General features: G+C 41.8%; 1 protein-coding gene across 1 annotated transcript; it reads right to left on the reverse strand.

Moving 5' to 3' along the window:
• Positions 1-184: 184 nt before the first annotated feature.
• On the reverse strand, positions 185-16,577 carry pign (phosphatidylinositol glycan anchor biosynthesis, class N). Its single transcript, XM_083778764.1, has 29 exons — positions 16,265-16,577; positions 14,860-15,121; positions 14,305-14,426; positions 14,035-14,133; positions 13,683-13,789; positions 13,240-13,364; positions 12,073-12,203; positions 11,451-11,570; positions 11,221-11,261; positions 10,954-11,013; positions 10,659-10,751; positions 10,413-10,468; positions 8,850-8,928; positions 8,475-8,657; positions 8,075-8,214; positions 7,101-7,200; positions 6,178-6,270; positions 5,464-5,555; positions 5,166-5,271; positions 4,161-4,269; positions 3,859-3,961; positions 3,674-3,776; positions 3,435-3,521; positions 2,889-2,944; positions 2,527-2,602; positions 2,206-2,279; positions 1,500-1,542; positions 1,051-1,103; positions 185-414 (listed from the first exon to the last, which is right to left on the reverse strand). Exons 2-29 carry the CDS (start codon positions 15,084-15,086, stop codon positions 291-293), a joined length of 2,802 nt encoding a protein of 933 aa, XP_083634890.1. The 5' UTR covers positions 15,087-15,121; positions 16,265-16,577; the 3' UTR covers positions 185-290.
• Between the last annotated feature and the right edge of the window lie 776 nt (positions 16,578-17,353).

Here is a 17,353-nt window from a genome sequence, read left to right on the forward strand (position 1 = left end):
AGACTGAGACGGATCGCCTGAAATCATCTTTGAAACCACGTCTGAATGTGTCTCAAGTCGCATTTGTAAAAAATCTGATTCCATGTCATGTGTTTGTGTTTAGAGTCTTTAGACTTATTTAAACAAATCAGATTCAGGCTGGATTTGGCTGCCAGTGTAAATGGGGCCTTATACTGTACCTGGAGATACGCCTTATCTGTATTCACATGGCAAATTACAAATAAAACTACATCATACATACATACTGTACAGTACACACACACACACACACACAGAGAGAGAGAGCAGGCTCAGCGGTAGTGCATCTTGCGTGTGTTCCACAGAGTGAGCCTGCAGGAGGTGAGGACGTGTGTGAGCAGGCTCAGCACCATCAGGAAGATTGTCATGGACATCACTATCACATAGTGACTGATGCTGGAGGAGAGAAAGCACACATACACACATTTTGAAGTTTGAAAATGACAGTTTTCTGAAAAAGCTATGTTTCTATGTCAGTCGTTCTTCGATTTTTCAAAAATAGCAGACCTACAAGCTCGTAGCGCGCAACTCGGGGTGTTTGTGTGTGTGTGTGTGTGTGTGTGTGTGTGTGTGTGTTGTATTACTATTGTACAAATGTCCCCACAAGTATAGTAGCAGGAGCGTTTATTTCATGCAATTGCTTAATTCATGAGAATATGCCCACCGAGTGTGATTATAACGAGGCGATTAAGCAACATATTTATGTTTCTCAGTGAGGTAGATTATTCTGGGGCAATAAAAACGTCAACCTGTATGAATGGAGGCAATAATCGTGACACATTTTCGGATAGTTTATTTGCGTCGCTCCTGTTGTGTAATGACATTAAGATTTACAATTACGGTAGGAAAAAAAATCGGGTTTGGGTGTGAATATTTAAGAAGAGTAAGAAAATAAGATTCATGGAAAGCGTTCAAGGGCTGTGTGCATTAGACAGAATATAAATGATTGTGTGTGTGTGTGTGTGTGTGTGTGTGTGCGTGTGCATGTTAATAGTCACACATTAATGAACAATGAGATGTGCATTAGCTTACCTAGTGCCAATGTCCAGCCAGCTTCCATAATCTTGAACTAGGAAGAAAAAGTGCTGCATAGGAGAAGAGAGAATCAAAACTATGTTTTTCCCCACTCAATACAAACATAATGACAATGTCCCTAAAAGTTAGAATCACAGACCCTTCTAGTTGTGAGACTAAAGTCAAAAGTTTTGTCCTACAGTATAACATGTAGCCATTTAAAACAGGGACTCAAAATCCTCAAAATATATATATTTTTTATCATTATTTCAAAAACCTAAAATGACAAACTTTTGAAACAGTGCAAATATACACGTGTACATGGTGTGAGCTTGTAGCTATTTAATGGTTAATTCATCATGTGTCTTGGTCAGTTTGGGTCCTAGGGTTTTGAGCTGAAAGTTTGGGAAATCCTGAAACTCTTATATTATACTGATGTAAGATATGTACTGTATACTGTATCTTACCAAAGCCATCAGGTCTGAGATGACTAAGACAATCAGGAACAAACTAGGGGAGAGAGAGAGAGAGAGAGAGAGAGAGAGAGAGAGAGAGAGAGAAGAGAGAGAGAGAGAGAGAGAGAGAGAGAGAGAGAGAGAGAGAGAGAGAGAGAGAGAGAGAGAGAGAGAGAGAGAGAGAGAGAGAGAGAGAGGGAGACACAGACAGACAGAGAGACACAGAGAGACACAGACAAGTGACTAGTCTGAGACACATTTCACTTTGATATCAAGAGTTCACAAACATTGAATCACAGACGCAGAACAGAAAACAAAACAAAAACATCAGATTTAAGCACAATCGCAATACATGCACCTTCCGACGTCCTAACTTTTTATTTTATTTTCGGAAAGAGCGGTGATAACTACATTTTGACGTCAATCAGAATTTCTGATGGTCTTTTTTGGACGCTCCTACTCAAATCCACTTCCCTTACTATACCATGGACTCTCCCTCTAGCCTCCTCCATCAGCACAGCATATTATTCACAAAGTTATTAACTGAAGACAAGCAACAAAATTACTGATTGATGAACAGTCTATAAACCTAGGGCACCCTCTCTTTAGGCGTTCCAACCAAAAATGTTTATGGATAGACTAGTTAATAGTTAAAAAAGAAAAAAGAAAAGATGTGAGGTGGCTCCAAAGTGGTTGAAAGTGTGGAGAGTGGCATTACCTTCTGGAAGAGAGCTGTGTTGCCACCTGAATGGTTTCAAATGTACACATCACTATTATGAATGGAATGAGGACCTGCAGGGACAAAAGGACATTTAACCACTATATTTAGTAAAACGTACGTGTGTTGCACTGTATGTGGTTGTAATGAGTCAATTTTACTAATAGAATGTGCTTAACATGAACTACCACAAACATGACTGAAAAATACATTTTCATTTCACAAAAACTATGTCACCATATTATGACAGGAACTGGAGAGGTGAGAAATGGGGTCTCATAATCTCACACTGCCAACGTGCATGCGTGCGTGTGTACATACCTTCCACATCATAAGCCCTCCCATGATGAAGGGGTTAAAGACGGTGAGAAAGCAGTACACAGATGCAGGGTCGAAACTGGAGAGAGGGAGATCATAAAAGTCAAGAGCAAAAATATTTTAAATCTCTGATGTATGTTTCATAAACATAATCTGCTTATTATCACAATGCGATACATTATGAGTTTGTAGATCTGCTATTTTAACAACAAAGATCTGTTCAGATGCGTGGTCCATGGTGAAATACTGTACATAATTATTAATTTGGGGATGACATCCTTGACATTAAAATGTTTGAGAACCACAGATGTAGACACACCGGCCCGCACACAAAGACGCATGCACGCGCATACACACAGACCAACCTGTTTATTGAAGCTATGTTCCCTGTGCCAAAGAATGCTGTGATTATGAAGAACACCTTGTGAAAAGTTGTAGTCATGGAAAGAACCAAAACCAATTTGATCTTAAACACTGGATCTTATACACTGCTCGTCCCTAGATGTGTAGGACAATGTGTATATCAATAACTGACCTTCTAGAGTAGACTCTAGAAGGCCAGTTAAGAGCCTAGAATCTACTTCTTGACCTATTGCCAGGCTTGACACTTGAAATACACAGAAATAGAAAAATATAGTAGCACACAAATAATTTTAGGGGCACAATGAAAAGTTATCAAATACAGTAATGTGTTTTTCTTTACTAGAGTACCTGCTCGCACTGTCAAGCCCTGATTGCCACCTAACTAGCATTTTTCCCCAGATACTGAGTAATAATAAATAAAGTAATAAAGATCATGATTTGATGATGACACAGAGTAAATGTGTGGCAGATAGGTATGTGTGTGCACTACTACTACTTGTGAGTGTAGTGCAAGAAGAAGGCAAGGAGTGCTGCAGCAACAAGGATACAAAAAAATAAGATCGCCTGATGTCATCCAACTTCAGCTGTCGGACCTTGGTGATGTCAATGTTCTCTGAGAAGTCGATGGTGGACAGCTAAAACACACACGCACACACACACACACAAACACACGTACACGTTTATATATTTTTTCACTAGGGTCCACGGCCACATTTGGGGGTCCTTGACATGGAAATGTTTGAGAACCACTGGTATAAGTAATTCTTGTTGTTTTTATTCTAATTACCTCCTGTCTACCAGAGACGCCCTGAGACAGCATGGCTTCCTGTTCTATGTTGATCCACACATACATGAGCCAAGACAAGACAGGAGGGAACAGAGCCTCTGACCTGCACACGCACACACAATCTCATGTTAAATGCGTTTCTGCATTAATGTGTATGTGTGTGTGACTGTGTAGTCGAGTGTTACCCGGTGCTGAGCAGCAGGAATGTAGCTGTTAGAGAGAGGAATATACTGAGCAGTCGATGGAACATCCTGGTGGAACTCATCAATGGAACCAGTATGGAGGAGCCTACACACACACACACACACACACACACACGCACACACACACACACACACACACACACACACACACACACACGACCATTTTACCGACTGTATGGCACTAGATAAAATAAGGTAAATACTTATGTTATCATATCATGTGATTACAGATCCCATTGTTTTGATGTTGGAAGATCATAGACAAGGAAAATGCACACGCTCACCTAACGTGGTCCAGCTGATGATCTGGTTGAGGAGAGGCAGGCCTCGTTTCTGTTGCAGACTGGAGTGTGTCAGAGTCGGTATGTACGCACACACTGCCACATGCACCATCTGTGCACATAATACACATACAAATAAATATATTTGGTCTCTCACCTTCCTACCTACATGACCTAAATATGTCCCAAACCGCCCCCTAACTGGTCTTCCACTGCTGGCCTGCTCGCTTTGCCTAAGAAAATGGCAACTAAAAAATACGGGGAAGCAGCTTTTTGCTTCTACGGGCCGTCGGCATGGAACAAGCTCCCACTGTACCTTCGTCAGGCAGCCTCTGTAGACATTTTTAAAGCTCAGCTCAAGACCCACTTCTACAACATTGCTTTTAATTGATCTTTTATATTTTTGTTATTCATGTCCTCACTGTATTGCATTACTGCTTGTTTTTTAATGTTGTTGCCTTGCTTTTCTTTTATTCTCCATTGTTCTGTAAAGCACTTTGAGCTGCATTTCATGTCATGAAAGGTGCTATACAAATAAAGTTTTATTATTATTATTATACAATACTGTACATGCATTGCATCAACAGCACTGACTGCACATACCACCACATGGACCATCTGTATTAATAATACATGTTTTTACATCAACAGTTGAACTTGTTGAACCACAGCACCCTCTGGTGGACGGAGTGGCATACGCTGGTGCTCTGAGACTTCTATGAGAGCTGCTGTAAGGTCTTCATTTTCAGAAGACTGCAGTTCGTGAATCACCTACATACCCACCTACCTACCCACCCACCCACCCACCCACACACTCACCTACATACCCACCTACCTACCTACCCACCCACCCACACACTCACCTACATACCCACCTACCTACCTACCCACCCACCCACCCACACACTCACCTACATACCCACCTACCTACCTACCCACCCACCCACACACTCACCTACATACCCACCTACCTACCTACCCACCCACCCACCCACACACTCTTGTTACCTGGGAGACGAACTGCTGTGTGTCGCCACGGCGAAGCAAGGTGCGTTGTCGTGACGACCACAGGTAGCAGGCTGAAGTGAAGAGGGTGAGCACACCTGCACAGGAACTGATCAACACACCGTTACCATGGTTAGTGGTTACACATCACATCACATGATGACCACACACACATGAATGGGTTGAAATGGGTTAAAATAGAAATGCATGGCAGACTGGTGCTGCCGGCTCAAAAGGCACTCTGTGTGGCCCCTAATAAAAACAACCAGTAGGAGTTCCATTGAATGGATAGGATACTCACACCATGTTGACATCAGCCTCTCTACCAACCACTGGCATCAGGGGAAAGACAGCCAGACACAAACACCCCATGAACCAGCTCACTGATCCAAACTACACATGAACACAAAGAACAGCTTTTTAGGCAGATGTTCTCAACCAGTGGGCCTGGTGGGCTGTGAAGATATTGGTCAGTATCTCATAGCTTCATTTGATTGACTCAGCAGCAGATTTGAACCCGAAACACATTGGATTTGTTTATTGATCATCTTACAGTGTCAAGTACAGATTATACAACAATACAAGGAAACTGTCACACAAAGGTGATGAAAGGCTGAAGCTAAAAGCTTATAAATGCCTATCCCATTTACAACCAAACATGATTTATGCTACTCAATGTAGTTATCAGATTCACAATACATAAATCAAATACAAAAATAAATAATAAAAATCACAATGTTCAGAGTTATGTACACGCCCTGTAAGTAAGGGTCCATTTGGAAGCCCCTTAAGTAACCAAGAGGGTCCCTGGACCTCACTTTTAGAACCACTACGACAATATGTATGCATTACTGTATGTATGATTGAATTTGTGTTCATGCAAAATGACATTAAGAGGAAATCGGAATAAGTAAACTCCTAAAAGATCCCAACCCTTACTGTTGGCCAGGTCAGTCCTTCATCTCAATGAGACTTATATCTGGTGAAATAAACAATATGATGATGATTTGTCTACCTTGGCTCTGCCGTAGAGTCCAGACAGGAGGGGCCAGGCAGAGAGAACAACCAGGCCTACAGTCAGCACGGCACGATGGAAGAAACTCACCACCTGGGGGCAGCAAAAGGCAAACTGAGCTCCGTGGGACAGAGGAGAAACAAAGATATAATGGTAGGCATTCAGAAGTTTCTCTCTGAGGAGTCATTCATCAGAAGGTATATCCTCGGGGGCACGGTGGCACAGCTGGTAGTGCTGTCGCCTCACAGCTAGAAGGTCCTGGGTTCGATTCCCGCTCGGGATGCTGTGGGCGTGTTTCCTCCTCCGCGTCATCAGTGCCCATACCCGAAGGCGGGGTTGGCGAAAAGGCCTTTCTGTGTGGAGTTTGCATGTTCTCCCCGTGTCCCCTAGGGTAGGTACCCTCACAAAAAACATGCAGTAATCCTGGTCACTAAACTGCCTCCCCCTGGCCAGCCGGGGCGCCTGATGGAGGGGAAAGGAACTGGTTGGAATAACGTGTTCCTTCCACGCGCTACGTCCAACCAGGGAAACTCCCCCCTGTCAGGTGTAAAGGAGCAACTTGGACACTCAGGCATGAAGGAAGCATGAGTTCAAGTCCGTTGCTCTCCCCTTGTCCCCCATATATGGGGACTAGGTTGGTGGAGGGTGTGTAGAGCCCAGGATCACATTAGATGATTGACACAGGGGTGAAAAATGGGTTACAAAATCGTGGGATAAAAATATATATATTTAAAGAAGGTATATCCTCAAATTGAATGAATGTAGATGTTTGGGCAGTGAATTTGTGGACGGAAATGCAGTCCCCTAAAGAGGCAAAGTGCATCTAGGCGGTGGGGGTTACAGTAAACATTACTAAAGCAATAGAAACAATAAGCAAGTGTACAAAAAGAGGTACAAGACATCAGTTATTAAAAGATACTTGCCAGTAGCTCGATGCCAAATGTGACCAGCAGGAAATAGCCCAAACATTTACATAGAGGCAGAGTGGGAGCTGAGCGGATCAGATCTGTAAACGTTTCAAACCTGGAGAAAAAAACAAAAAAACAGAAAAAAACTAAAACAAAGTAATGTACAGTAAGTCAGCTGTTCTCAACCTGTGGGCTCTTGATTGGATGAGGTGGGTATCCCTGCCTGAAAAAGCTTTTTTCTTTTTATTGGAGAGACGGTTAGACCCCTGTTTCTATAACTATAACTCTACTATAGCAATGAGTACTATCAGAATATAGAGCTAACCGGTATCTTACTATAAAAGTGGTCCGAGGCTCAAGTGCAGAATAAATAACCTTGATATGAAGAGGGTTGTACTGCTCTAAGATATTATACGTGTTTGTGTACCAGTGTCGCACACTGAAAAAGGCAGATGTCAAGTCTAAATCAGGCATATAACCATAAAGCATGTGGCTGATAAAGTCAAGCACTAATATACATTACATTTATTGTAAGATAAAAGACTATTTTCAATTGGTCAAATTAGCAATAGCATACATGTTCAGAAACATCTTACATAAACCCTCATGGTCTCTGCTGCTTACAGGAATGATTTAAATCAACGAGAATCCTTTCATCCTAACATGAAAGGAGAGGAAGAGACATGAATGGAGCAGATTGTAATGAAGGCTGTGGTGCAGCCTGACCAGGCGTGGCCTCAATCAATGTCTGCTCTATATCACTTCACTTTGAAATCGTCACTGTCGAGGGGCGGAGGGGAAACCTCAATACAATTGTAAAAATAGCCAAGATTACATATGGAGATAGGAGGTTTCTGCCTAATGGGCGACGAAATGTTGTTGGAATAGATTGTGAATGCTGTGTTCTCTATTGAAGTGATCTGCTTTCTACCTCACTGTCTCTGAAGACACTTCCATGCAATATAGTAGTATATAGTATAGAGACTCACTCCTTCAGTACACAGTACCACACAGGGACAGGTAGTAGTGTGTAGATGTAGTAAGTAACGGGGCTTCTCTGCAGCAGCAGGAAGGTTGTGATGAGCACCACCACACACACGCACAGCCTCACCAGAGTGTGACCCTGGATCTGCAACAAAGACAAACAAACATGAACACACAAAGAACCGCACGCACGCACACGCTTTATTGCATGTTTAATGTCTTCTTCAGAATGTCCTCCTCCTTAGGTGCCACAGAAATACACCATCCAGCGTGGCGCTTGTTTTTGTAGACCTGGTCACCAGAGCGGTTGTTTCTCTTGCAAAGTCTGCCAAGACTGATTATCATATACACTCCCGATAATAAACAGCACAGATACAGTGAACATGTATGTGTGTGTGTCCTGACCGTGTGGGTGTGGCCGGGCGGTCTGCGGAGGCTGGCGTGGGTCTTCAGGATGACCAGGACTACATATGAGGTCCAGCCTACGAAGCCCAGCACCACACTGCAACCCAGGAAGAACCTGTCATAGGTGTGGTAGTACACCAGGCCCTCCAGCGCATGGGAGATCAGAGACCTGCACAGGGAGATCTGGCACCACATGGAGGGGTGAGTGAAAGAAAAGAAAATACTAAAATGGATTAATTAAATGGCTAGAAATGTTGTGTAAATGCCTAAATTAGCAGAGGGAAGTAGATAAGAGCAAGAGTGTGAGAGGAGAATACAGAAATCATACATGCAAGATATATTAACAAGGTATGAAGTAGTGTGTTTTGCACTCACAGCTTCGTCAAACTTCTCCAGTTGAAACAGCCTTGTGGCCTGTTGGGTGAACTCATCCTGCTTGGACTCTGTCAACGGTCTGGGAAACAAAAACACAATGGGCCTTGTTCACTATAAGCTTGGGTACAAACCTGCAGTGTTGGGCAGTAGCTAGCTACAAGTAGCGAAGCTACATAGCTTAACTACATTTATCAGTAGCTTGATGGTAGCTTCACTCCTTTTGAACCAAGTAGCGTTTTTTGTAGTGTAGCTATTTTTAGACCCAAGTAGTGATGTAGCTTTCAACAAAAGCTATACGTTACAAATTGACTGTTAAATAAAGTTTTGTGGGGGGAAAAAATCCCTGGAAAAAAATCCCTGGAAAAAAATCCATGATTGGTTGGTTTAGATAAGAAGAGTCTGACACAGTTATGTTGTTAAGCAAGAGGATCCCACGCAGCAGCTGTCCTTTTATCTCTAGCACAACACAATGAATTACTCACCTAATGCTGCCTGCAGGTTCCATGTTTAATTCCAGCGTGTGTAACCTACATTATTGTCTAAGTGAAAGTTTTCATATTGAAAAATTTGATCGCTAACGTGGTTTAGCGACTATAGTACTTTGACAGCTCATTCATCGTAGCTTGTTTACAAGTCAAACGGACTTCTTGTGCAGAAACTGCCCCATCAAAATAAGAGCCACTTGTATTGATTAGTCAACACTAGTTTTATTTCTAAGTCTACCTACAGGACATTAACATCTCATTTAAGTGCCTGTCAGCATTCTCTCAATCTGAGTATCCCATCCTCAAATATTCGGTAAAACAGTGCCTATCGAGGCAACAGTCTGTCTTGAGAGACTAGCATTCTCTAGTCTAAATTATGTCTCTCAGCTGGTGTGCAAATGGCTAGGCTGTGGCAATAATAATAATAAAAAATAAATAATAATAATAATAACTAAAATCGTTCATTTTTTGGAACCATGAACTTTAGTTCAAAATGTTGAATTATGAACTGAATTAGTTCCTTTAAAAAATTTAACTGTGAACTGAACTATAGTTAATAAAAAAAAGAACTTTCCCAACACTGAACACATGAATCAGCCGGCTCCTGACACCGCAAGGTACATTAATACAAGTAAATGTGAAAAAGTTGACACCAAAAGCCAGACAGAGGGCTTGTTTCCTGTTTGTTTTTTAATAAACAATCAAACTCAGCATTTTTGCCTGCCTATTAGGCTATTTGTTCAGTGGAAACTTGATCATTAAGTTGATAGAAAATATTTAGTCCATGTAGCTAGCTACTTTTGCCATGTAGCTTATAGTGTAGCTTGCTACAATTATCTGGGGATAGCTTCGTTGTAGTTGAGCTATATTTAATAGAGAGTAACTGGTAGTGTAGCTTACTACATTTTCCAAGTAGCTTGCCCATCACTGCAAACCTGGGACCTTCTGTTTCCCATGGCGGCCTCTCAGCCCCACAGGTGTGCCTGAGGCTTCTTATGCAAATAGCATATTGTATTAAGTTGACAGTTAACTCAGTAAACAGAAATCAACAGAAATGACTCAACCACTGATGACTTACTTGTATGGAGTGAACAGAAAAGATAAAGTTGTTTCTTTTTTCTGAGCCATTTTCACCTACGAAAAAAAAGAGACAAAATAAATTAGAATAGAGATAGGCTTGCAGTAGTTCACACACTAGACTAGACTCACACAGAGAGGCTTAACTGTATAACCGGCAATTCACCAAAACATTATTTACGCTTGGACATGTAAAATGAATGGTTGTAAGATGAATACTAATGACTAGTAGTAAATGGCATTGTACCTTGAACTTTTCCATTATTTGAATGGCATTAGTGTACATGCTTTGTGCTTTGAACTGGTCACTGTTGTTCAGGTACTGCAGAGGTAACACACCCTGAAACAAAAAAGGAAGAAAGATTTCTAAAACAGATTGTGCTAAATTCTGGATTTTACAGTTATCACACGGTAGCTAGAATGAGAGATTTGATTTAAACATTTCCTTTGTGCTCTCAGAATTGATCAACAACACATGCACTGCCTGAAAGGTTCAGGCATTTATGACTCTCATAAATCAAAGCTGCAAATGATCAAATTACCACAGAGTTGAGAGGGAAGGACACTCCAATGAGAGAAGCCATGAGGGGAGCGATGTCAGCCTGCACACAAAACGTCACGCTCTCATCAAGATTGTGTCATGTTTACTGTACAGGGGTCCTTGAGGGGGTTCCAGGTGGTCCCCAGCAAATTAATATAGCATCACAATCAGTTTAACCACTTAAACCCTATTTTATACTTATGGATATTTAAAGTCTACAAGCTAACAATGTATTGCGATGCGACGCGTTATGAGCTTGATTCCTCACCTGGTTGACATCCACCCTACGGAGATGCTCCAGATGCCAGTCTGGAGAGAGGAATCATACAAGCAGGCAAAACATTAACAAAAGGTTAAAATAGCTGACCTACAAGCTCACATGTGAGCTTGTAGATCGGCCCCTTTCCACTACTTTTGTGCGAGACTCTTGTATGATGAAGTATGGCATTCATTTAGTAAAAAACATTAAAAAGATACGAGGTGTCTATGATCAGGTACCTTGCAGGTATCCATCGCTGTATGGTTGAGGCTCGGTGACTCTCTTGGCGTTTTGAACCCCTGCTCCCCACGCTACTAATGGAGTCAGAGTCTCAGAGGGGTGGCCTGCACCATGCGAACCTGGAAACACACAGACACACAAGTATAACACATGGGATCTTTTAATAGATCATGAAAAATGTCCGGTTCATTCATTCAGTGTTCTGCGCATCTGGCAGATACCAAGCGACACGCTAGCATTCATTTTTCAAAGGAAGCCAACAATATCAAGATGCAAAGCTACGGGCTACCATTCATTTTCAATGGAATAAGCCAGCGGTATGAATATACAGAGCTACCCTTCATTTTCAATGGAATAAGCCAGCGGTATGAATATACAGAGCTACAGGCTACCATTCATTTTCAATGGGAGCCAGTAACGTACGTAGCCAGTGATACGCCTGACGTTTGTAGCTGCTGCAAAATCCATGTTCTTTTTGACCCCAGGCTTTATTTTCCTTTATATATATTTTTTGTACAGATATACTGTCACTTTGTTGCTTTTGTATCTGCCAGTGTGAACACAGCACAAGAGGATGATTCTACACACACGCACACACACACACACACCACACCATCTTACCCCAGTTGGTCATGCCGTGATCAGAGGTGAACACATAGGCCGTTCTCCCATCTTGACCATAGAAGTCTTCCACCAGGGATACCAGCTTCTCTACGCCCGCGTCTACCAGGCCTATATTCTCCTTATACTCCCTGCACAGTACACACACACACACACACACACACACACACACACACACACACACACACACACACACACACACACACACACACACACACACACACACACACACACACACACACACACACACACACACACACACACACACACACACACACACACGCGTTGCTGTCAGGTGCTTTTCAGGTCATGGAACAAAATAACTGTATTATTTAGTCAGAAGCTCTTGTTAATGCTTTTCATTGCTTAAATATTTATAAACCCCACAGAGCTTGTCCAATACAACATCATACATCATACAACAACATACGACACGTTGTGAGCTTGTAGGCCTGCATTTATTTTTCTACTTTTGGCAACACTGTGTACTATAACGAAGTAGTAGTAGGGCATTATTCTATGCAATTATATAAAGTTGAAATATGCTGATACAATATTTCTGTGTGTGTGTGTATATGTCTGTCACTGTCTTACAGTGCTGCAGCTCAACTATTCACAGTTGGCTACCCAAGAGTTACAAAAAAAGATCAAGGTACCAGTATTTCACTCAACAAGATTATGATACACTAGTATACAGTATACTATACAGTATTGCTTTTGATTTTATTACAAATTGTGTGTCCTCCATGTTGTCCTTGCTTTTATGGACTGTGATTTTATTGTGGCCATCATGTTTTTATATTGTTTGGTCATCCTTGATTGTAAAGCACTTTGAGTCAACTCTGTCATCCAATGTGCTTTATAAATAACAGTGTCTTGGCATACAGTACAGTACAGTATAGCTCAATTTAATGATCACAAATATGTGATACAGTGTGTTACAATGCATTGTTCAGTTACAGTGAAAAAGGGGCAGACATAATATTATTTAGTGGTTCTTAAATTATTTAAAACATTTTAGCTCCACAGAGGGAGCCATGTGGGACTAGCATCCCTCCCCCCCATCCCCCCCCCCCTGTTAATACAGTATACTATTCAATCAAGATATAATATAATGTACACATGACATAATCGAATATCAAATACAATACAGGGTTTCCAACTCACTGCGACATGGGCCTGTGTGCGTGGCCGTTGGTATCGATGCCCAGCAGATGAAGGAAGAACACATTCTGATCCTCCAGTAGACTGCTCTTCAGACTGGAGTTAGACTCTGCTGACTGGAAGAATGCCTGGCTCACCAGGACCACAACAACAATCACTATTACACACTGTCACCAACAGACAGCTATACCAACAGTGAACATGCAAACTCACTATTTGCTAGATTGGACTGATACTGGATTGTGAAAAAAGGTATTGCAACATCTGGATAGAGTGAGGGTTATCTGATCTGCAGATTAATATGATGTAAAAAAAATGATGATGATTCGAGCTTCAGTATAATGTCCAGTAATTACTGTGGCAAGAAAATAGGCTATTGAAAACATTTGATTATGACACACAATTTCATCATCATCATTATCAGTATTCCAACTATACAAACACACCTTGACTTCTTCAAACACCCAGGTATCCAACCTGGACGCATCTGTGGAGGCAAAGTCCTCCTCCTGTGCTGGGTAGGTGTGTGTGTAGACATGGTCCCCACTGGCACCTACAACATAACATGTGTCTGTGTATGCTTTATTATGTTTACATGTTGCCAACATGTCTGTGCTGGGTAGTACAGTAGACCATGGTGCCCACGGGCACCCAACATGTATGTCTGTATGGGCTGGCTGCCCACCAGGGGCCTAAATGGACCCTTATGGGTCTCAGAGTGAGTGTGTATGTGTGTGTGTGTGTGTGTGTGTGTGTGTGTCTCTGTGTGCGTGCGTGCGTGCGTGAGTGAGTGTGTACCTTTGGCGAACATGGGCAGAATGTCGGGGCTACCCCAGCACCAGGTGTGTCTGCTTTCATTGAACACAGAGTCAAATTCCACAGGGTTCTCCTTCCAACCTGCACACACACACACACACACACACACACACACCAGTGTATGTAAAATACCTCCAAGTCCAACACACACAACTGGAAGCAAACACACACATTATACGTTCACATGATGGAGGCTATATAAGCCTAGTGTTTTGAGTTTAACGACACAGACACACACACGGACAGACAGACCTTTAGCCACAGCACTAACATCCTCATAGAATCCAGCGATGAGAGCAACATGGCCTGGTCGAGACTCGGTGGGAACACGGGTGTGTGAAACTCCCCATGTACCCCTCTGCTCCATCACACCTCTGATAGGATGACACAAACACAACCACACTTACTCACAAATTAAATGACCCCAACACAATGCTAGAAACAAGCGAAATCATGACCGTTGATTATTTGATTGATTTGTTTATGTGACGATGTTGATTTTTTTTTTCACAAGCTGTGTATTATATGATATAGCAGAGTGGCTCATAGCCTCTGCCTAAAGACCAACAGCCTAATCTCCCATGACCAACGGGGAATTCACCTTTGGGCTAGGGGTTAGCGTCCCTTCCCACACGGGAGACCCAGGTTTGAATGCAATGTAATGTAACACTAAGCTTCTGGATCAGCCATTTTCAAAGATTTTTGTAAAGATTTTTTATAGAATGACTGTTGTTGTGACTAAATAATAACGACATTGGATCCATTGGAACACAGGTTATATTTTCCTCCAGGCTGGTAGCCTCTAACCTCAGGTATGGAGCCCTGGACGAGCCGTCGGGGTGCAGGGTGTAGAGGCTGTCGGCCCTGAGGCCGTCTGCCACCACCAGCACCAGCCTGGAGGCCGGCGGCGGCAGCTCCACAGCGTGGGGCGTCATGCCGTGGACCAGCGGAGACGTGAAGTAGATGTCAAAGATGGAGGCGAAGAAGACCAGGTGGACCGCCAGGCCCATCAGGAAGAAGGTGATCATCTTCATGGTGAATGTCTGCTGCTGTGTGGACCTCTCTGGGTCTGCAGACACGGAGAGGGGGAGGGTGGGAAAGCAGGTAAAGCTGGGGTTTCTCAAACCTTCATTTTCATGTCAAAGGTTTCATGCTCAAATTAATTAAGTATTTTGGTCACACGCTTAATGCTTCTGGAAATATTTGGTGCCTCCCCAATACAAGGTGTTGTTACAAATGAATGGTTAAAAAATATTCTTTTCCAGATCTTTTGAAAAAAGCAGTTAACCCCGATACATTCCTGTCTAGGCTATTATTTAGACTAGTAGATATATATTTATCGATTCTGACGTCATGATGACGTCAGAAATCAGAATCAATAATTACATCTAGGCTACGAGAGTTTAAATCTTAGGCTAATCCCTGTCTACCAAAACAAACAGTGAAAACACCAAAGTACAGCAAGAGGGCAGTGTGTTTCTGCAGGTAAACACCACCACACTAGTCCAGTCAGTGGCTGTTGGTATAGACCATAAGAAATGAGATAAAAATGAGAAAAACAAAAAGAAAACATTATACCAGATCATCTCCCTCCCTCTATACTGTAGAGGGAGATGATCTGGTAAAATTATATATATATATATATATATATATATATTATTCTTTTAATGCAAATGCAGGTTAATGATACATACTGGACCTTTAAATATACTGTAGTAGGCTATGTCTTGATCACTGTCTTTATATGGCTGCAAGGCTGTATGCCTGACAATTGCTGCACCCCACTTCTAACTGGTAATAATGAGACTAACAATTATTGTAAAAACAGCATACTTCTCCACATCAGGACAAGAGCAATTTTTAACGAGGGATCTTATTGCTGTTGTATAAAACACATACTAAATCTGACATCTGTCGTACATCAGTGGTCAAAGTGGCCTTGAAAGAGTTCCAGAAAAATGTGTCAATATAGCACAAATATCAGTTTAATAACTTAAACCCTATATCTATAAATAGGCTATTTGAAAATAGCGGATAGCTTGTAGATCATATACTTTCAAAAGATTTTAACAACACAAATCTATGTTCAGAAGATGTTGTGCACGGCCAAATACATATCTATTTGGGGGTCCTTCGTTGACATGAAGAAGTTTGATAACCATGCAGTGCACTGTCCTACAATACGTGCATTAGTTACACCTTTATGACCTACCTTTGTGCACTGTCCTCTCCGTAAAGGTTCGACCATAAAAGCAGGTGTAACGTCGGCTCTCCTATGATGAATGAACTGTCAAAAACACTCCCTCACACTCTCCTTTTCTCTCTCCCTGGATTTAGATTTAGTTTGTTTTCCCAGTTTTCGGTCATCTAAACCAAATAAACGAGTGAGCCATCGTTTGGTAGGGATTTTCTGTAAGGAATAAACGCAGGCTAATCCTTTTGATACCTTTAGGCTGCGTTTAGAAAACCTGCTGCTGTCTCCTCTTCCTAAGAAGATTACAGCAAGAAGAGAGATTCAAGCACCATGCCACTTCCTTGTTGTGTTTGTAACTGCTCTGAATTGTGGGTATTGTAGTTTTCGGATATTATTAGATTAAACTACACCAGGCAGATTTTCTCATGATAGACGCATGGGATTTCTGATCTATCTCGGGCGGCTGTCAAAATATGCCATGCCCCTTTTTTGTAGGCATCCAATCAAATTGTAATAGTCCATGTTCGGGGGCGGGTTTTTGGATTGGAAATAGGCTCAAACACACCAAGGAGTCGTCAGTGACGTTACAAGTGTATAGTTTTCACTTTCACAGGGGCCTTTTGGTGGTGTTGAAATATTCAAATGTATTTAATTATTTGTGTTTGTATTATTATTTTGTATTTACACAATTTTGTTGATTGTGTTCATTTATCAATTTCATTGTTGTATTTTATCTATCATAAACGTGTTGGATCAAATGGTCCGTCCAGCAACCATAATATAGTATATGGTTACCATATACTATATTTTTGTCGGCTTGCAAAATAATAATAATAATAATAAATGAATACAAAATTGCGTTGACACTTTAATTTATTTTCTTATCTCTTGAGTAAAGTATTATATTACAATTGTGACATCACGGACTTGTCCCATGCTCTAAGTAATCTAACGTCACCAGTACCTGTGGAAAGCCCATGGTTCCCATTGTGAACTAACGTGTGATCCGGTCTAGAGCCCGCCTACTGTATCCGGTAATCTGCACGTGCACTACAGTGCTCGCACCGTTTCTGTATCCGCTGTAAACCCAGACCAGATCTCCAACCC

Source organism: Protomyctophum parallelum (assembly GCF_964188405.1).
Source record: "Protomyctophum parallelum genome assembly, chromosome: 12".
Taxonomy (NCBI): Eukaryota; Metazoa; Chordata; class Actinopteri; order Myctophiformes; family Myctophidae; genus Protomyctophum; species Protomyctophum parallelum.